Source organism: Ruditapes philippinarum, unplaced genomic scaffold (assembly GCF_026571515.1).
Source record: "Ruditapes philippinarum isolate M1 unplaced genomic scaffold, ASM2657151v2 ctg2606_1_1_1_1, whole genome shotgun sequence".
Taxonomy (NCBI): Eukaryota; Metazoa; Mollusca; class Bivalvia; order Venerida; family Veneridae; genus Ruditapes; species Ruditapes philippinarum.
Window position 1 is genome coordinate 159231 of NW_026856467.1, and position 22204 is coordinate 181434.

A 22204-nucleotide genomic window follows, 5' to 3' on the forward strand; every position below is an offset into this window, starting at 1 on the left:
ACTTTCTGATTCAGTAATAAACTCTGCAAAACATGCTGAAATCGCACAAATTAAAAAAATGTACTCATTATTTTGTTAAGCTTTATGTGCCCTTATACAGTATAATTGAAAATAGATATCGTTATTTTATTGAACATTATAATATTATAACATTTTTTTTCAAATCTACATATATTAGATCTACTATCGATATATCTGATTTTTTTACAATTAGGTAGTGGACGGCCACAGAAGTGCCGGGTTTTAGATAAGCTAGACGGATTTTATCATGGTAAAATGTCGGCAGTCGAAGCAACAACAAATTCTTTTCCAGTAAAACACGATTTTGTGTAAGTTTTAAAGTGATTGAACACGTTTGTTACCTTTTATAACAAGCAGTATTAGTGCGTCGTTTAACACTCCAAAACATTCTTTCACCTGGTTGAGTTGAAATGTTAAAATTCATATAAATCTAGATCTACTTGACGAATTGTTAAAATTTAAAAGTGAAAGTAGACTAATTATTTACATTTAATTCTTGGATGGGAGTTTGATAGTAAGCGATGACTCTTGAGTTCCATATCTGTCCATAACATTCCAGTTGTGGTCTAGTCTGGTTTTTGAAGGTATCCACGGTTTTTGCCAAAACAACCCTGTCTGGCCATTTCATGGCATTTGTTCCACATGTTAGCAATTCGGGTGAGAGTAGTCCAATAGATTAGACGTTACAGGCTTGTTATAGTTTTATGTTGGTCAAGCCTTTACGTCTAATAGTTATTGCTCAAAAACGCGTAGCATTTTGAAAAATTAAAAAAATGTCTGTTGACTTGCCTTTCAAGCTTTATTCAAAAGCTTATCTTCTGTTCTTTCAATTGCATGGTCTATCATTAACAAAAACTTTCAAACAATGTACTTATCAATTAAAAATAAAATATAAATATCAGTCTATTTCGCTCATCGGCCATACTGGTTAAGTAAAGCGTTTTACAGATTGATTCCAATTTTTTGAACGGAAAAATATATTTGAACACACTGACGGTGCATGGGCAATTATTTCGTTGAAAAAATATTCCGTTAGAAACTTCTGGAGTCATTTAAACGCTTGCATTTGAATTAGCCAATCAGATTTCGCGCACTGTATGGCGGCCATTTGTATATCAGCTGTACAAAGAATTTAATTAAATGAGAGGATTTAATCATGACTTTTCGGTTGTGACAGTTCAATTATTTTGTTTAAAGGTATTTATTTTTTAGTTTTGTTCATAAATAGGTCAAAATTATTGTAAATACACGCTGTTTTAATTGTTTAAATTCATTAGATCTAAATCGATGTCTAATGTCATTTTTTTTGCTACACGATTTTGCAAAGATCTGTTAAGACCTAACGTAACATGGAAAATGAAAAATGTAAAATATCAGATTAATGAATGATAAATATGAAATAGGTTACGTATAGGTCTTATAATTAGGACTAGGGTGAGAGTGGTTTTGTCGAAATACCGGTTCGGCGACCTGATCTTATATAATTAAACAGGTTGTGGTTTCGGTGAACTTAATTTATAAAGTGCAAACAATATCTGTTGTATAATGGGTATGCCAATTATCGCGGTTTATCACACATTTTCATGCAATTAAAGACAAGATATTAAAAATTTAACCTTACATGTATTGTTTATTATTTCCTTAAGTATAATAGTAATATTCACCTAAAAGCATTACACAATACGAAAGATCTCATCATAGAAATATATGGACGTATATAAGTAAAACCTGAAAAAGCGAATAATGATTTAAAATTTATAACAAAATATTGACAATGAAAATAAAACTTTATATATATGAACCATGTCTACTTGCCTTTAATTACTATATTACATAAGATCGATGAAACCACTTCCGCACCTCTTTATAAATTCAGTTCGCCGAACCGGTACTTCGACTAAACCACTATAATTCAGCAATTCTAATGGAGAAAAAGTTATTTCGCAGTAACAGTCCTTTGTTTTGTGTTGGTTTGTAAACTTTGTCCTCTATAGTGGCTGACATGTTAGACATCTTGAAAAATCTTTCTGAATCTTTCTAGTTCCTGGATTATTAAGCTTGAATTAGGTAAAACTGTTTTAAAAAGTTAAATATGTATAGCTTAAAAGAGCTATACTGGCATGCAAGCAGTTCCCGTACAGAAGCAGTACCCGTATTTTTCATTTAAACTTTATTTTTACATGCATTCTTCAAAAATTCATTTCAAATCAAGCAGATACATAAACGAGACAAAATCTAAATGTCAGTTCGGCAGTACGTATAAAAAGTCTCATTTTAAATCACTTACACATGTGCGTTGTCAAAACGTGACCTTGTTTTATCCGGGGGATTCCGTTCTTGCGCGCATGCGCAAACATACTTACACGTGAGGCATGTTAAAGGGTTTTCCACTTATACCACCTGTTTACAGATAAGAAGGCAATGTGATGAAAACTTGTTTAATTATCAGAATTTTGACCAATATTACTATATAAAATAATTTTATGGCTTTGATGCGTAAAATATCATGCATACAAGCATGCCATCGCATGTGAATGTGTTGGGGGTAACGGTACCGGGTAATAGATACACGCGTTTAGTCTACTTTCTATTTCCGGAATTACATCTATTTATCTCTTAGAAAATGGTCTGTTCAACAATTATAAATGAAAAATAGGTCCGATATAATAAAATTGTGTAATTATAATGGGTTAAATTTTATGTACGGGAACTACTTCTCTTCATACAAAATAATGGATAATTTCGGTACCCCATATGAGGCCTCATAACTAAGGGTTATTCTATGTTTAGAACATGATGGAATTTCCATGATTTCTGTGACGAGCCGAATATTGATGTGTAACGTTCAAATTTTGGTGAGTGAGCGTAATAAAAAATAATGTTTAAGTAACTACGATTTTTGTACGGGAACTGCTCGCATGCCAGTACACTGTATGTGCAGAATGTTCATGGCTTAATGTTTGGCTTTTGATTGACACTCTGGAAAACAGATGGTGTATACAGTATCCCAACTCAGTACATCATTACATGATATGAAATGCAGGAAATTTTCCAATATTCCTTTGACAATACACAAAATCTACTTTTTGATATATCAATAAAACTTTGATTATGTCATTAAATATTCTGTTGATGGCCCTGAAAAATCGAGATAAGTAATTAGTTTTAAAAATGTAACATGGGTATAAGTTTATTTTCATTACTTTATTGAGATTTTATGATTGTTAATGGGATTATTTTAATTCACGTGGAATTTGCCATAAAGAACAAAACACGACAATATATTTTTATGCGCACACTTAGTTTATAGCAGTCTTCAATGCAGGAAACATTTTTGTTTACTCATTTCTGTTCTGTTCATTTCTACATTATACGCACAGTATACAAAGCATTTAAAATATGCAAATGAAAATTCATGAACTTGATTTGCACTATTGTCAGGAAATATTATAATCCTGTAAATTTAACATTCATTCCAATATATATTTTTGTCAAAGAAAGCATTCATGAATAAACATTTATTTCAGGCCAAGCCAGTTTAAAGACAATAAAGTATGTGTTGTGTCTATCATTGGAAAGAGCCTGTACAAAACTGCTACTTCAAAAGCATCTTTATTCAACCCAATTCTAGATGCCGACATATTTAAGGTGAAATATTAAATATGCTGAATATTGTAGATTTATTTTTCAACTACTTTGTAGGTATTATCCGATATATTATAATATTTATGTTTTGTTATTATTCAACAAATTTTTAACTTGAATGTTTGTATGAAATAGGGTGTCTGTGGCCTAGTGATTAATATTTTTAACTTCAAACCACTAACCCTTGACCTCACTGCTGCAGGTTTGAATGCTGCCAGGGACTTAAATTGTTTTTATGTGATGAAAAGCTATCCAGCTAGAAAAATACTGTTAGTGGTTCTACTTGAGTGCCTGTCAGTGCCTGAAATTATAATGCTGGGACACCTGATATCTTCCTCCACCAGTTAAGCTGGACCTTTACAGTGTTGGTGCGACATTAGACCAGTGGTACTTCTCACTTAATTGGGAAGAAGCCTAAGCATCTTCAGTTTGGGAAAAATTATCTCTTAAATTACAAATTTTGGAGTTAAAAAAGCTGGTGCAAGTTCAGATTTTTTTGGAAAACTGCATGGTTTTAAAGAAAATTTTGTTTGGGAAGAAGAGGACTTTTATAGGCCTCTGTTGAATAAGGTGAATAATCGTTAAAAACCCAACACAACAAAAATAACCCATAAAAACTGAAAATCAATAAGAAACGTTTAGATAACTTAATCAAAACGTTAAAGAATTCAACATTGTACAATTTGTATTCTTGAAACAGTTTATTAAGCAGTTTATTAAGTTGTGTTTTATATTACCCTTTTAACCATTATTGACAATTCTAACCCACCTACACTATCATCAAAGTGACTGTTGTTCCATGCATTCATTTGACCCAACTACTAGTGGCTGAGTAATCTTGACGTATTAAGGTAGTACACCCCTAATGCACTACCTCCACTTTAAAGAGTATTCAAATAGGCTAGAATCACTGTAAAGAGTATAGATTGTCACAAAGTGACAGGGTGAGCTTTTGTGATCGCTTTTCGTCTGGCGTCCGTCCGTCGTCTATCCGTCGTCCGTCCGTAAACTTTTACTTTAAATGACATCTCCTCATAAACCACTAAGCCAATTTCATCCAAACTTCACAGGAATGTTCCTTTGGTGGTCACCTTTAAAAATTGTTCAAAGAATTTAATTCCATGCAGAACTCTGGTTGCCATGGCAACCTAAAGAAAAAACTTTAAATATCTTCTTTTAAAAACCATATGAGCTAGAGCTTAGATATTTGGTATGAAACATCTTCAAGTGAGTGTCTACCAAGTTTGTTCAAATAAAATCCCTGGGGTCAAAATTGGCCCCGCCCCGGGGGGTCATTGATTTTCCCTATATGCATATAGTAAAAAATTAAAAAATCTTCTTTTAAAGAACCCAAAGAGCTAGAGCTAAGATATTTAGCATGAAACATGTTCTAATGGGTGTCTACCAAGTTTGTTCAAATAAAAGCCCTGGGGTCAAAATTGGCCCCGCCCCGGGGGGTCATTGACTTTCCCTATATGCATATAGTAAAAACTTAAAAAATCTTCTTTTAAAGAACTCAAAGAGCTATGGCTAAGATATTGAGCATCAAACATGTCCTAATAAGTGTCTACCAAGTTTGTTCAAATAAAAGCCCTGGGGTCAAAATTGGCACCGCCCCAGGGGGTCATTGATTTTCCCTATATGCATATTATAGTAAAAACTTAAAAAATCTTCTTTTAAAGAACCAAAAGAGTTAGAGCTAAGATATTTAGCATGAAACATGTTCTAATAAGTGTCTACCAAGTTTGTTCAAATAAAAGCCCTGGGGTCAAAATTGGCCCCACCCCGGGGGGGTCATTGATTTTCCCTATATGCATATAGTAAAAACTTAAAAAATCTTCTTTTAAAGAACTCAAAGAGCTATGGCTAAGATATTTAGCATCAAACATGTTCAAATAAGTGTCTACCAAGTTTGTTCAAATAAAAGCCCTTGGGTCAAAATTGGCACCGCCCGGGGGGTCATTGAATTTCCTTATATGTGTATAGCAAAAACTTAAAAAATCTTCTTTGAAAAAACCCAAATAGCTAGAGTTAAGATATTAAGCATGAAACATCTTTTAGTGAGTGTCTACAAAGTTTGTTCAAATAAAAGACCTGGGGTCAAAATTGGCACCGCGCCGGGGGTCATTGATTTTCCTTATATGTGTATAGCAAAAACTTAAAATCTTCTTTGAAAAAAACCCAAATAGCTAGAGTTTAGATATTAAGCATGAAACATCTTCTAGTAAGTGTCTACAAAGTTTGTTCAAATAAAAGCCCTTGGGTCAAAACTGGCCCGGCCCCAGGGGTGTCATTGTTTTTATCTTTATGTGTATAGTAAAAACTTTAAAAAAAATCTTCTTTTAAAAAGCCCAATGAGCTAAAGCTTAGATGTTTAGCATGAAACATCTTCTTATGGGTGTCTACCAAGTTTGTGCAAATAAAAGCTCTTGGGTTAAATTGGCCCTGCAACGTTGGGGGTGGGGGTTGGGGGGCCTACATACAGGTGAGCGACTTCAGGGCCATCATGGCCCTCTTGTCTTTTTAACATTCTCTCAGATCCCTAATGGAAGAAAAAAGTGTTTCATTTTAATTACATAATTTTTATAGGTATTTATTTACTAAAATTAATAATGCCAAATTTAATAGCAAATATGATACCAGATATTTTCAAAGTTTAATGAAATAAAAACTACACGGTAAAAATATTTAATATGTTGCAAGACCAACCAATATACATTTAAGAAAATTTATGCAAACTTTGAAAACTGCCCCTCATTGTGGAAAATTTTAGGGATATGTAAAAAAAGTTTTTTTTCACATAAGTGTTAAAAGTGGGTGGGGTATGGTTACATTTTTATACATATTAAAAACATTTCGTTTAAAAACAATAATTTTGTTTGTTTAATTTATTACCTAAATATCATTCTTTGTTTCTTAACAATGAGCTATAGGAAAACATTTTTCATAATGATGATATTATAAATTATTTAAAGTTTCCTCATTTCTGAAAAAAGCCCTTCTAATGGCAAAGTTTTAGTTCAGAAAAATGTCCATAACTCATAAACCACACGATAAATTTTGCTTAAATTTTGCATACAGGTGACATTTAAGGCATATAACTGTCCTATGTTGTCAATTTTACAGTTCCTTATAGTGTCCATTAGGGGTGTACTACCTTAAACATAAACCTCTACACTGTTGATGTAAACTTCCTTATTCAAAGATGGCCATGTCCAATGTAACAATTTATAGAGTAAATCTCTATTGTAGTTTCTAGAATAAGAGTAACGTGTAAACGGGTCTTGTTTATCATAGTGCCACCCCTACTGAAAGGGTCAGTAATAACTGACTTTAATATGAGACACCTTTTGATTGTATACCATGTACTTCCCAACTACCACTATGCCAGGCGGATAGAAATCAGTAACCATTCATTTAACTGCCTCGTGGCTCACGAAGCAGACATTTCCGAACGAGAAAGATTCATCCTTCAATTAACGCTCAAGGTGGGGCTTGAACCTTGGACCTCCTAATCTGAAGCCGTCTTAACCACTAGGCCAACGGTACCAGTACATGTATTTAATTAAAAAAAAATCTTTTTTATTCAAAATACAATGTATATGTATATTTGCAGGGTGTGGAGGGATACCTTGAGGATAGTATAAATCAAGTAAGCATATTTTTGTTTCATATTGGGTAGTTTAATTTTTACCGCCTCTTTTTGAAAGAAAAAAATGTGGATCCATTGTCATGACTCTTTTGTCAGAATTGGCATTCTGGTTAATTTTGTGTTAAGGTTGATTATTTTTGATACTATGAAAGCTTTTCAAACTTTGTATAGATGATTTTGTTATAAAAAAATGCAATTTCATACAGGCAGATACCGGTAATCCTAAAATGAATATTTGCAAATGTTTACCCCTTTTCAGTTTGATTAACCATTTCTTAAGGTCCTTTTTCTCAGAAACTATGAAGATATCACTTCAAAATTAAACACTTCAAAATTACCTCCCTTTTTCATTCATTTTGAGGAAAATATAAAGAATGTTTGCCTTTTCTGATTTTTTTTATCAAAGTAATGCATTTAAAACTGGCCATTTAGTCTTCTGTCTAGCACTTAGTAATTTTTACAAAGCATTTTTCTATTATGAGATTTTTTAATGACATAGACATTGCTAAAAGTAGAAATATTTTTAACATTTTGAGCAAACTTTCTTTTATTTCTGTTTTTTTTTTTAATTACATGTAGGACCTGGGTTAGAAAAAAAGAGAAGTTTTATGTCATAAGATAAATCAACTTCTTGTGGGGCAGCTCTTGTTATGCTTATACATGAGTAAAAAAAAATGTTTATATAATATAAAATACATCCATGTTTTGTATACTTTAGCTCGAAATTTTGTAAAATATTTATCTAGATGAAGGTTTGTTAAGAACTGAAACCAGTAGATTACTATAAATTACTCAACCTGCACTGGTGTGGATGTGTTGTATTTCTTTTATTTCTTTCTTATTTTGATGAGTAAAAGAAGTTTGACCCCCATTTTTTTTCAATTTTTACAAACCAAGTTTTATAAGCATCATTTCTCACAAACAAATTGAGCTCTATGATAGCATATTTTACAGGGTGACATAGAGTGTTACTATGACATTGACAGCAATGTGGTATACCTACATCTCACCAGTATACTAGATTCTTACAGATTGACGTCAGTTTGCCAGAGACTTAAGGATGCCTCTGTCAAGGTAAGCTGAAGGTTGGGCTATTTATATATTGCAAAATGTTCAATATTTATACAGAAAATTTTATTTTTAGTCCCTGAATAAAAGTAACGAAAATGTTTATTTTCAATAGCTGAAGAAAGAGATTCTTAATAAGTATAACTACATATAGTTAGAGCTGTTATTGTATGTCATTATAGTCAATGATGGTATTTTTCTTATGATAGATTATAGACACAGTTTTGAAAATTTGTTAATTTTGATCAATTGATAAAATGTCTAGGAATGACTAAAATTCACACAAAACATACTAAATGAAAGCCGGTGACCTGTCAAAAGAACATGTCTAGAACTATAATGCAGCCCTTGCTTAAAAAAGTGATGAAATATGATAGTAAGGAAAACTTGCAGAGGGCATTTTTAAAGAATGCACATTATAGTTTTATGCACAGAATATGATTATTTCCTATTTGGCCAGAACAGTATATGACTCTTCAGAAATCAAAGTTTCAGCTTGTTCTTTTCATTAAACCCTATGCCTTTGAGCTTGGAGTTTAACCATTTGTATTATACAATTATTTCCAGGATTTTCAGACACTATGGCAACAAGAGGATTGTCACAATGCTAAATGTCTCTTCTTCATGTTTCAAGTTTCTCATATACTTGTGGTGAGTATAGATTACATGTATATCTTTGATTTATGTATGTAATATAATATAGGGGAAACACTTAGCTATTAGAACTTGGCTAGCTGAGCTTTTTTCACTGTAAAATTTTATTAATTAGAGTTAGTCATAGTGATATATTGATAGAAAGAATAAGGCTTCGTTTTTGAATTCTGAAATAAAAAAATTAAAGGAACTCCACTGAGGTTTATAAGGCTAAAAACATAAATTTTCAATTTTTCACATAGATCAACACAAGCACTTAAAACAGAAATATAAATGAAATACAACTCATTATTATAATAATTTTTCTGGAAAAACGGAGCAAGCTAATGATCTGAAATTTTGCACATAAGTTATTTGTATAGATCTATATCAAATAGAGTAACAATCTGAAAAAAATGTTTCCATTCCTGTCATGTCAAAAAACCTCAGTGGAGTCCCTTTAATGACTCTATTGAGTGGCGGCGTGGCCGAGTGGTTAACGCGCCGGACAAGTAATCTAAGGATTACTTACCGCGTGGGTTCAAACCCTGTCAGGGGCAAGCCGTTGTTCCTTGAGCAAGAAACTTTACATTCATTGCTTAGTACTGGTTGATTCGAGGAACGGATTCGAGAGTGTTTCAATAAGCTTATAGCTTCCAACACAATCAAACTAAAATAAATTTGTATAAACTGAACTAATGTCTCTATTGTGAAATGTTAGTATTTGCATCAAGTATCAAATGGCATTGTTTGTTTTTTTCCAGTTATGGTATCATTTATTGATGTTATTAAACTCTACCAGTTATGTACATGTGTATAATAAATATTCAAGGATCAGCACTATATGCAGACAAGAATTATGTAACAATAAACATGTATTTTGCAATTTGATAAAGTCTCAGCTCTTTTTAGTGCAAATAAAATAATGACTTATGCAGATTTGTAATTTTACTGTACTATTTCAGATATCACACCCAGGTTCATCTTTTGATGTTACATATGTCAGATTATTCAGGATTTTGGACTCTATAAGGTAATGACTAAAAGGTATCATGTATAGAAATATCTATGATAAAATAAGAAATGATAATTTTACAATTAATATAAACCAGAAATATGGAATTTTAACCTTTACTCTAAACAGGTGTGACGTGCAGTTAGACCACTGACATTATATCGGTATAGCCAGTTTTTGACAGGTTATATCCTAATGCCTTAACCAGGTGCCATTTTATGATCTCCATGGGGCAGATAACTAATTAAAAAGACCGTCCAGGTCTTATTTTTTTCATTAACTTTTTGAATATTTCATTATTTTTTAAATTAAAAAGATGTGTATTAGTTAGCCCATCATATATAATTATATGTAATTTTACTACAGGATGAAGGTACAGAAATGCGTAACAGAACAGCTCCTAGATCTACCAATCTCTAAAGATTGGAAATACAATGGGCGACCATGTTCACCAAGAGTTCTCTTTGTATTTGAGACATCAACTATAGAATATGATCCGGAAGAGTTGGTGGAGAACACGGGATACAAGGCAAGACCACAGGTACGTTGAGGTATTGATATAGCATGAAAGTGTGTGAATAATAATTTTTTGTGTTTGTGTTTCGAAAAAACTTCAGATTGCATGAATAATCTAATTGGGTTTGTTTTAATGACTTTTGAAGTGAATTAATTGTCAGTATGCCCTGCACTTAATCAAATTAATTTGTTTGAAAAAAAAATGTTCAACTAGTATATTGAAAGTGTTCCTCTTAACACAGGTGCCCGACAGCTAGTGTATTGAAAGTGTTCCACTTAACACAGGTGCCCGACAGCTAGTGTATTAAAAGTGTTCCACTTAACACAGGTGCCCGACAGCTAGTGTATTAAAAGTGTTCCACTTAACACAGGTGCCCGACAGCTAGTGTATTGAAAGTGTTCCACTTAACTCAGGTGCCCGACAGCTAGTGTATTGAAATTGTTCCACTTAACACAGGTGCCCGACAGCTAGTGTATTGAAAGTGTTCCACTTAACACAGGTGCCCGACAGCTAGTGTATTGAAAGTGTTCCTCTTAACACAGGTGCCCAACAGCTAGTATATTGAAAGTGTTCCACTTAACACAGGTGCCCGACAGCTAGTGTATTAACAGTGTTCCACTTAACACAGGTGCCCGACAGCTAGTATATTGAAAGTGTTCCACTTAACACAGGTGCCCGACAGCTAGTGTATTGAAAGTGTTCCACTTAACACAGGTGCCCGACAGCTAGTGTATTAAAAGTGTTCCACTTAACACAGGTGCCCGACAGCTAGTGTATTGAAAGTGTTCCACTTAACTCAGGTGCCCGACAGCTAGTGTATTGAAATTGTTCCACTTAACACAGGTGCCCGACAGCTAGTGTATTGAAAGTGTTCCACTTAACACAGGTGCCCGACAGCTAGTGTATTGAAAGTGTTCCACTTAACACAGGTGCCCGACAGCTAGTGTATTGAAAGTGTTCCACTTAACACAGGTGCCCGACAGATAGTGTATTAAAAGTGTTCCACTTAACACAGGTGCCCAACAGCTAGTGTATTGAAAGTGTTCCACTTAACACAGGTGCCCGACAGCTAGTGTATTGAAAGTGTTCCTCTTAACACAGGTGCCCAACAGCTAGTGTATTGAAAGTGTTCCTCTTAACACAGGTGCCCAACAGCTAGTGTATTGAAAGTGTTCCACTTAACACAGGTGCCCAACAGCTAGTGTATTGAAAGTGTTCCTCTTAACACAGGTGCCCAACAGCTAGTGTATTGAAAGTGTTCCACTTAACACAGGTGCCCAACAGCTAGTGTATTGAAAGTATTCCACTTAACACAGGTGCCCAACAGCTAGTGTATTGAAAGTGTTCCTCTTAACACAGGTGCCCAACAGCTAGTGTATTGAAAGTGTTCCTCTTAACACAGGTGCCCAACAACTAGTGTATTGAAAGTGTTCCACTTAACACAGGTGCCCGACAGCTAGTGTATTGAAAGTGTTCCACTTAACACAGGTGCCCAACAGCTAGTGTATTAAAAGTGTTCCACTTAACACAGGTGCCCAACAGCTAGTGTATTAAAAGTGTTCCACTTAACACAGGTGCCCAACAGCTAGTGTATTGAAAGTGTTCCACTTAACACAGGTGCCCAACAGCTAGTGTATTGAAAGTGTTCCACTTAACACAGGTGCCCAACAACTAGTGTATTGAAAGTGTTCCACTTAACACAGGTGCCCAACAGCTAGTGTATTGAAAGTGTTCCACTTAACACAGGTGCCCAACAGCTAGTGTATTGAAAGTGTTCCACTTAACACAGGTGCCCAACAGCTAGTGTATTGAAAGTGTTCCACTTAAACACAGGTGCCCGACAGCTAGTGTATTAAAAGTGTTCCACTTAACACAGGTGCCCAACAGCTAGTGTATTGAAAGTGTTCCACTTAACACAGGTGCCCGACAGCTAGTATATTAAAAGTGTTCACTTAACACAGGTGCCCAACAGCTAGTGTATTGAAAGTGTTCCACTTAACACAGGTGCCCAACAGCTAGTGTATTGAAAGTGTTCCACTTAACACAGGTGCCCGACAGCTAGTATATTGAAAGTGTTCCACTTAACACAGGTGCCCAACAGCTAGTGTATTGAAAGTGTTCCACTTAACACAGGTGCCCAACAGCTAGTGTATTGAAAGTGTTCCACTTAACACAGGTGCCCGACAGCTAGTGTATTGAAAGTGTTCCACTTAATTCAGGTGCCCAAATATTGCTCATTCTGTATGATCAACAATTAGCGCCTTAAGGGTTTCAAATTTTTCTAAGCCATGTTGTCATGGACAATGAAAATACATATGATGTCATATAAGATGGCCACCTATGTTTTATTCACATGTTTAGAATAATAGATTGTAAATTGTGTGTGTTTTCTTGTATAATTTAGATATTATAGCAAGAGAAAATTACCATTAGATAGGGTTTTCATGTATGAAAATTTCATAAGTGTACCCGATGTCGTAAAGACGACGTTACGTTAGCGGGAACGGCAGGCAGACAACGTTACGTTGGCGTTAAGAAGAGTTCATATGACGTCATTTCCGTTGCATTGTTATTTTACCGTTAATAAACATTATCATTTTAGACACAACGCAAAGTAGTTGCTTCTTATTTCACTGACCACTTTTACATTTTGGTGCCGTGACAAAAACAGAAATTATGGATATTTTGAGAATTAAGAAGAGAAGAAGTGCACATAAGGCTGTGATAACACGTCAACTTGGCAAATTAGAAGAATATGCGGGCGATAATACGCACTTTACTACCGTTATTGAAACTCTACGTGAGAAACTTATGGCGCTGGAAGAGATCAACGAGGAGATAATGTCGCAGGTAGATGAGGTAGGCATGGAGACCGAGAAGCTGGAAGTTCGGCTACACATTTGAGATTTGGAGGCTTAACACCGCGCTGCCGTGAAGATCACCCGTTCCCCACATATAACCCTTGAGAATACCACACTTGAGGAGCCCCTAAATAGTAACAACCATGAGACCGCACAACACGCAGATGGAACTTCCGGGAACCGAAATAATAGCACATCGGCTAAAAACATAAGTGACATTTCAATTCAGTCTGCATCACAGTTTCATAAACTTCCGAAGCTTACATTACCAAATTTTACTTGAGACATTTTGGAGTGGCAAACATTTTGGGACTGTTACGAGTCAATTATACATAACAACATGTCACTATCTGAGGTGCAGAAATTTTGCTATCTGAAAACTCTATTGTCCAAAGATGCTGCCAGTGTCATTGATGGTTTGAATGTTACACATGGAAACTATTCAGAAGCTATACATTTACTCAAGGAACGTTTTGGTCAGACACATAAAGTTGTAAATGCGTACATGCAAGGTTTGCTGGATTTACCTAGACCAACTTCCCAACTGTCCAGTCTAAGACCGTTTCAAGAAAAGATGGAGGCATATATCCGTGGTCTACAGTCCCTAGGTCAAGGTCATGAGTCCTTTGGAAATTTACTTATACCGGTCATACTTGAAAAACTTCCGGCGGAGATCAAGTGGAACATGACACGCGCCCATGGTGGGAGTGAATGGTCACTTCCGGAACTTAGGAGAGCGTTAAAGAAGGAGATAAATATAATAGATTCAGGCCAGCCAACACAGACTACATATGAACATTTAGCAACTGCATCTTTCCTTACAAGCACAAGACCAACACAAAAGAAGAAAAGTTTTCAGCATATACAAGAAGTACAAATACCCCAACGCCCCAAATGTCCATTCTGCAATGAAAAACATTTTGCAATTGACTGTAAAAACATCATTAATCCTAAGGAGAGAAAAGCCATTATTCATCGCAAGAAACAGGCCCGTCCCTAGATTTGCCACTACTTGCCAGCTATTTCCACTGAAAAGGGTGGCATTAAGTGTAAAAAAGGTGGCATTAACTGGAAAATGACAAAATTCCACTCTTTTTCCACTGTAGTGGCAAAATTGCCACCAAATGCCACTATCCTTTGGTGGCATTTAGGTGGCATTGAGTGGAAATTTGAACATAGACTTTTTTTATGGTGGCAAAAGGGTGGAAATTGGTGAAAAATGAAACTTAGTTTATTTTGAAGGTGGAAAATGAGTGGCTTTTAGTGGAAAAGTGAAACTCTAACTATTTTCTGGGTGGCAAAATAGTGGAAAAAAACTTAGAAAATTTTGTGAATAACTTTTAGTCGAAAAGGGAAACTCTTAACTATTTTCTGGGTTGTATAAAAATTGGTGGAAAAAACTGAGAAATCTAATAATTGTGCATTGCAGGGTTTAAGTCAAAGCTCCAAACTGATATAAATCTGTTTATAGTTTGTACTCTACCAAAGCATCAAGTGAACTTTTTATCAAAAATATAATTTATTGAAGTTGAACAGTTAGAAAATTTTATCAGAAACTCATATTTCTTAAACATACTAGAATGCCATGAACACAATTCTGATACAAAGTCACTGCCTCACAGTAACGGTATGATAATTCCAGCTGTAAAGTAGCAGGAAAAGACACAGAAATTGGACGTAAAATCACTTTTCCAGGCGTTAAACACATATAATTATGATCAGGAAAAATTAGAAAAGTATGGGGTTACTTAACTTCCCATTTTTTATGGCAGTACTTTTCTTTAGGGATGTAAAATTTGACTTTCAAGTCAAAATGTTTATGTTCCAATCTATGCTTGTAAAATAAAATTACGGCTTTTAAAGTGTACTTTGTTCTTTAGTTATAATCTGTACATTTATTAAATAGTTGAAATGTTCTTCTATGCCCAGAAAATGCATATCTCTGCATAAAGTTTGTTGCTTCTTCTATGATATTTAATGTCAATCTTGAATAAAGTTTGACTTTTGTCTTTTCTTCTAATTGACATAATAAATTGTCTCTTCAATATTACTTTAAACTGATATCTGGTGAGTACTAACACTTTTCATGTAATGCTAACAATAATTAAAGTGAAAAATGCAAAGGGCAATAACTCCAAAAGTATGCAAAGAGTTATGGTTCTTAAACACAGCACATTACTCAAAAAGATCTATATCTGTGAAGTTTCAAATTAATATCTTCAGTACTTTTTAAGCTTAATGATCAAGACAAAAATTAAGCAGAGAAGTAAAAAATGGCAATAAACCCCAAATAATGCAATAAAAAGTTATGGTTCCTTGGCATTGTAACTTCTCATAAATGAGATTAAGTTATATGTGGAGTTTAAAATTATTGTCTCTAACATCTTTTGTGCTATGCTTTCAGAGGCTTTAAATCTATTGTAAAAATTAATAGGTGAAAAGTAAATAAGTCATAATGTCTGATAAATTTCTTACAATCAGGATAAGTAAATACTAGCTAGTAAATACTGCATCCTCTAAGATTTAACAACACAGCATACATCTCAGATCTGATAAAACTACTGCCCTCTTATCTAGTAATCTATGAATGGGGGTTAATAGTTTACTCATGCTGACCAGAATGTTCCATTTGATTATTTTGGGAGAGGCAACATTATACATGTTTTTATGTAGAATTTGTCTTAAAATAGCATGCTAAATTATCTTTCAAAAGCTTATTTCTACTCAATCTATTTAGGTATAAGATATAGTTATACATTCAAATGAATGTAAAAAATAAAATGATGGGTGCTATGGTTTTTGGAAAATCCCTCACAATTTAAAATTATAATGGACTGTCCATGCAGTTACACCGTTGTAAAGTTTGAATTCAAAGGAATTGAGGTCAGTTAAAGCTTGCAAACACAAAGGAAATTATTGATATTGTAGCAATTCTGGAGATATTTTGTTTAAAATGTAAGGATGCATATTTTTGATTTCTCAAAGAAAACATTTAAAGTCTTATTAGTGTGGTAAATAGAAATGAGAAGTTTTAACTGAAGTGTGAATGTCCCAAACAAAAAAAAGATAGGAATGAATCAGTATAATAAATGATAAACAAATTTACCATTTATTCCCAATTTATTATAGATGGAAATGACATGCAAATGAGCCAATGCATTATGAATAAATTGTTAATAAATCAGTGAAATGAATTGGTAATAAATTGGGTCCATTTACCAACTTATTATAAATTGTTAATAAATCAGGTTAACAAATGGGTAATGAATTTGGTCCTTTTCTTGACTTAGTCAATGAATTATCAACAAATCAGGTTAATCAATTGGCAATAAATTAGGTTCGCTGACCAACTGATTCATTAATGAATTGCAAATAAATTGTTAATGAATCACTAATAAATTGTGTTTTTTCTTCTTCCATAAACCGAAATTCAATGTATTAATGAATCATTAACAAATCAGGCTTGCCTGCTTATATTTATCTAATGGATTTTGAATAAATGCAGGTTCCAATGATGGTGTCAATTCCGGAGAAAAATATGAAAATGATAATAATAATAATAACATATCTTGATAAATTTTATTTATTTTTATTTTATTTTTTACAAACAAAAGCTGACTAGATTAATCAAGAACATACAACAAGATTAAAATTTGTGAAAAAAATCTATGCCACCACATCATAACATTGAAAACTCATAATGTACGTGCATAGCTCATTTCATAAATATCCCTGCAAATAAAACAAACAAGTTAAGGGGAATAATTCTGGAAATATTCGTGCTTGCTGTTAGGAATATATTTCTAGTTTTAGAAACTAGGGCTTTATGTCAGTCTGAAAACATCTTTGCCTTCCTTTTCAGTGTTTGTCTGGAGCTACACCTTTTTTATTCCTATAATCTTTAAATGTTGAATCTCTATACTGAGGCAATGAATGGCATACTCTGAAATAGAAAATAAAATTCTCATAAAAAGTATCATATTTATAAATAAAATATCAAAATTTAAACTTAGACTTCTGACATATCACTCTGAAAAAAGTATAATATATTTTTGTTCTATTTGCAATACAATCTGAATTTGAATTTCAACTGGAGCCAAATACACTAAAGGACTCAACCGCTTTGGACTGTACATGTTCTATTGAATAAAAACCAGCAGTATATTTCACAAAGTCTGATGATAGATAAATATTTGTTGATAAAACAAACGGGTGAATGTTCGATTTCATTTTCAACAGAGGAATGAACAAATATTTTGTAGCAAGTCCAGTTTTTTACCATTTGCTTCAATTAAATTTTAAACGAAATTGAAAGGCTATGACATTGAATTACAATATGTACATGAACAAAATTCAGATTGAAAAGTATTATTTTTTATCATTTACTAGTACTTAATATTTAAAAAGCACATTGTCGTTTTTAAAATGATTCATATATATGTAGCCCTATACTTACGCTTCAAAGACTCATGTATGTCATTTTCTTGGAACGCCCTCGTCCCATAACTAATAGCAAACTCTTCACAATCAAAGAAGCCGTCCATCTGCATTTTATTATCTCCCGTTCATCTGCTTTTTACCATCTCATCAGAGTTGCTGATTTTTACGTTCTGTCCTTTCTTTGCTGCTCTTTTCAGTTTTCTGCGAGATAACTAAGTAAAAGAAAAATAGTCTTCTGAAGTCACTTAAAATAAAAAAGAACATCATTTTTTATCGCATTCAAATGTGCAGATGAGCTCAGTGTGAAACAATGCAGATTTATGTTTTTAAAATGGGCTGTACATAGATATCCTCATAAACAATGCATGTACATGCGTGCATATTTTAAAACTTGTATCTTGTATCATAAATATTTTTCAATCCAAATAAAATGAATAAAAAATGTTTTAATTTAAGGTGGTGCCATTAGGGGGGGGGGGGGGGGGGGGGGGTTGACGAATCGTCACTAAAATGGGGCGAGTCGTTATGGGGCGAATCGATCGTTATCCTAATCTGCACATTACTCCAGTAAATTTTATTTTTTGCCAACTTACACATGATCTAGATCTATAGAAGGTTATAAAAAACGCTATGTAGAACGAAAAGAAAATTTTGAACTTACCGTCTATCAGTATACCATCTATCAGTAGTCTAGATGCCTTGATATTGTTTTTTATCCATATTTTTGTGTTCATCTTCCAAAATGACCGCCTTTTTCCTATGCATAGAATTAATGCAAACGAAATGTTATCCCTATAGCTACTATAGTATTGTATAAAGTTCCTAATTTTGCAGCTGCAATGACAAAATCTGTTGTAAGTTAGTTTGTGTCTGACATTAGTTATATCCAAAATGAAAGAAAACTGTTTGTATGGTAAGATATCTTTTTTCTAAAATGGCAAAAAAATTTCGTTTCCTATTAATCTTGTTCTGTTGTCTGCTGATAGGGGGCGCACGGTTGGCTGCAGTTCCCTGCAAGATCTTATCGTTTAATCGCGCGGCTGGGAGCCATGCTGTTCAAAACAATTAACTAATAACAGATGTTAAGTCCGAGAGAATTAAGTCGCTTTTTTTACGACATTTTACCTTTTTACGCATATACGTTAATCTATTCGACATTTTTTTTACTGATAATGATAGATCTAATCATAAAAAGCCGTGGGTATGGATCAGATTGCGTATTAACAATAAGAAATTGCATGATCACTCAAAAATAAAATCTACATGCAAATAAGTTAAACATATTTAACAGTAAAACGAGATTGTATAATTGACTGTTTTTTTACGTTTTGCGCTGAGCATGGAATTAATAATATGGTGATGCTAAATTAAACTAAGAGACTTGAAAAACCCATATATATTTTCCAGTGACTGATTAAAAACAAGTACGGTAATGAGTAAAGGGAAATTAAAAAAATATATATTTGTATAGTTGAGAGGGGTTAGTAAAACAAAAGGACCTACATCAATGAAAATTTCTGTTATAATTAAGCAAATTATGAACATCTGAAGTACAATGAATATGTTATGAATTGTATTGAATAAATCCTGGAAAATCTCTGATTTTAATGAATCATTAACAACTTGTGAATATCTCAGAACTTTAAAGTGTAATGAATTTGTAATAAATGGTATTAATGCAGTCGGGAAAAGTTCTATTTCCAATAAATCATGAATAAATTGTATACATTCCAGTTCAAGTGTAATGAATTTGCAATAAATTGTATTGAATTTATCTTATGTTTGTAATCAATGGTTAATAAATCAGTCTTTTGTAATGAATCTATAATAAATGGGATCTTTTCTTTCCAGTAAAAGCACAATTTATTTATGATTCATTTAATCAATCATGAACAAATTGTATTAACAAATCAGGAAAACATGATTTATTCCAGATTTATTCACAATTTTGATATAATTTGTTGATGTATTTTTTTGTTTGGGGTGTAGACAAGAAGATAAACAGCAGAATCATTCCCAGTCAAAGTTTCAGGTAAACAACTTTTACATACAATAATTATTGTTATCTATGCAGAAACTGTTTAGTTTTTTGACAGTAAAAATATGAAGTGGTATTGTATAAAATTGTGTTTTATATTTGTTTTGTTTGTAACTTGACTTAAAAGAAAGCTGCATTTACAATGTACATATAAAGAATGTAGGAATATAAAGAATGTAGGAAGATCTTCATCATTTCTTAAATACAATATGTTAGAAATTTTAAGTTTGAGAAAAAAATTATAGAAATTAATCAGTAAGTACAATATCATTATGTACAATATTACATCAATCAAACAATAGATAACCTGAGGTACCTATTACTACAACTTTCATGCCTTAAACAATTTTCCTTGTGTGTCACATGTGGAGCAGATTAACAGTAACTGATTTATTAGTAAGTTTCATTCCTTCATTGTTGTAATTCAGCTTTCATGGTACAGTAGATAATTATATAACCATAATTAGACAGTCTAGAGTAACATGCTATTAGGAGAATGACAGTTCATAACAGAAACAGCATTAAATAAGAATTATTATTTTGCAGACACAAAGCAATGAGGAGCAGCCTGGAGCAACACATTTGATCTTCAGTGGCTTTACAAAGGTATCTTGTTAATTCAAAGTTATTTTAGAATTGATAGGAAAGAAGTGTCACAGTACCCAATAAGTTCTTGATAAATATAGCTATTAGTCACTATTTACAAACCTACTTTAATTCAAACTCTTTATGACACTTTAATTTGCATTTACATTTTGTTTTACAAATTTTAGAGTTTTTGTACATTTTAGCTTGAAAATTTTATCAAATATTTATCCTGATGAAGGTTCGTTAAGAACTGAAACTGGAAGATTATTAATTACTCAACCTGCACTGGTGTTGATGTGTTGTATTTCTTTATTTCTTTCTTATTTTAAAATTTTAGAGTTGTATACATATACCAAGGTCTTATAAAAAGTTTTTTCATTTTCTGTCTTTACATATTAGATATTGATAATCATTTTCTGTCTTTACTTATTTGATATTGTTAATCATATTTTAGGACCAAGTGATGGCAGAACTAAAGCCATATGCCTCAAAAGAGAAAGGTACAGCAAAGCTCTTCAGAATGCTATTCAATATAGAAGAGATTAAAGGCCGCTCATTGTTTGGTATGAGGAAAGGGAACAGAGAGTCTGACGCCAGACCTTCTTGTGCAGACAAGGCAAAACTTAAGTTCTTGGAAGGTAACTAATGAACTGAATGAAAATATCATTTTTGATTCTGCGTATATTTTCTGCCTTGGAGTAAATAAGAAAAGTCTTATTCTTCCACGTCTGCAGTGCTGTTTTTTAAAGTGTTTTAATCATATCTATGCACTCAAATTGAATATAGAAATATCCAATAGTCATATAAAATTGTAAGCTTATGTTTTTAATTATTGTATTAATCATTCATAATTTTTTTTGTTTTAGATTGTGCGCTCGAAAAGTTGCCGACAACCTAAAGGACTGAACTCAAACCGTCCAGGAATAGCAAGATAAACTGAAGAAAATAAATGGACTAATGTTTTGCTATTTTTTGAGACAATATATAATTTCATATGGAAACATTAAAAAGGATTATTTTTAAAATTTGTTTCTTTCCAATTTAGGGTACAGGGTAGGGTGACTTTCAAGCAGTTTCCAGCTATTGCCACCCACAAGGTGGAAAATTTCTGAAAGGGTGAAAATAGGTGGCATTTAGTGGAAACTGAATTTGCCACTATCTGGTGGCAAAATGGTGGGAAAGTGTCTAAATACTCCACCAATTTTCCACCCTTATGGTGGCAAAAGGTGGAAATAAGTGGCATTTGGTGGAAAATAAGTTTGCCACTCAATGGTGGCATAATGGTGGAAATTTGTCTAAATACTCCACCAATTTTCCACCATTATGGTGGCAATAAGTGGAAACAAGTGGCATCTAGTGGAAAATGAGTTTGCCACCCTAAGGTGGCATAATGGTGGCATTATGGTGAAAGTTTGTCTAAATACTCCACCAATTTTCCACTCATTGGTGGCATTTAGTGTAAAAAAGGTGGAATTAACTGGAAAATTATATAACATCAGTCCTGCTCAAATTTTTCACCATTTTCATGATTTGGGTGGCGTTTTGGTGGCATTATTGGTGGAAAATTGTCTAAATACTCCACCATTGAAAAGGGTGGCATTTTAGTGGCAAATCTAGGGACGGGATGTGTTTCAACTGTTTAGGCAAACATCTTGTTGCTTCCTGTCGCTCAAAACACCGGTGTAGAAAATGCAACCGGAAACACCATACCAGCATTTGCGATCAG

At 33.3% G+C, this 22204-nt stretch overlaps 1 protein-coding gene and 2 long non-coding RNA genes across 6 annotated transcripts in view; 2 read left to right on the plus strand and 1 right to left on the minus strand.

Annotated features, from left to right (window-relative positions):
• Window positions 1-203: 203 nt before the first annotated feature.
• LOC132746660 (nonsense-mediated mRNA decay factor SMG8-like) overlaps window positions 204-22204 on the plus strand; it is a 45361-nt gene continuing 23360 nt past the window's right edge. For both annotated transcript variants that reach the window (XM_060735880.1, XM_060735881.1), the window contains exons 1-7: window positions 204-329; window positions 3549-3669; window positions 7283-7318; window positions 8273-8392; window positions 8954-9037; window positions 9985-10052; window positions 10401-10575. In XM_060735880.1, coding sequence (XP_060591863.1) covers window positions 277-329; window positions 3549-3669; window positions 7283-7318; window positions 8273-8392; window positions 8954-9037; window positions 9985-10052; window positions 10401-10575 — 657 coding nt within the window. In that variant the 5' untranslated portion in view covers window positions 204-276. The remainder of the gene's footprint in view (window positions 330-3548; window positions 3670-7282; window positions 7319-8272; window positions 8393-8953; window positions 9038-9984; window positions 10053-10400; window positions 10576-22204) is intronic.
• On the minus strand, window positions 16466-19766 carry LOC132746662 (uncharacterized). The gene is made up of 3 exons (XR_009628014.1): window positions 18514-19766; window positions 17869-18064; window positions 16466-17355 (listed from the first exon to the last, which is right to left on the minus strand). It is a non-coding gene; the product is annotated as an uncharacterized LOC132746662 (long non-coding RNA).
• On the plus strand, window positions 19836-22107 carry LOC132746661 (uncharacterized). 3 transcript variants are annotated; one of them, XR_009628012.1, is made up of 4 exons: window positions 19836-19884; window positions 20437-20496; window positions 20933-21116; window positions 21345-22107. It is a non-coding gene; the product is annotated as an uncharacterized LOC132746661 (long non-coding RNA). The 3 variants fall into 3 exon arrangements; XR_009628013.1 differs by lacking the exon at window positions 19836-19884 and adding an exon at window positions 20061-20145; XR_009628011.1 differs by lacking the exon at window positions 19836-19884 and having other exon boundaries at window positions 20338-20496.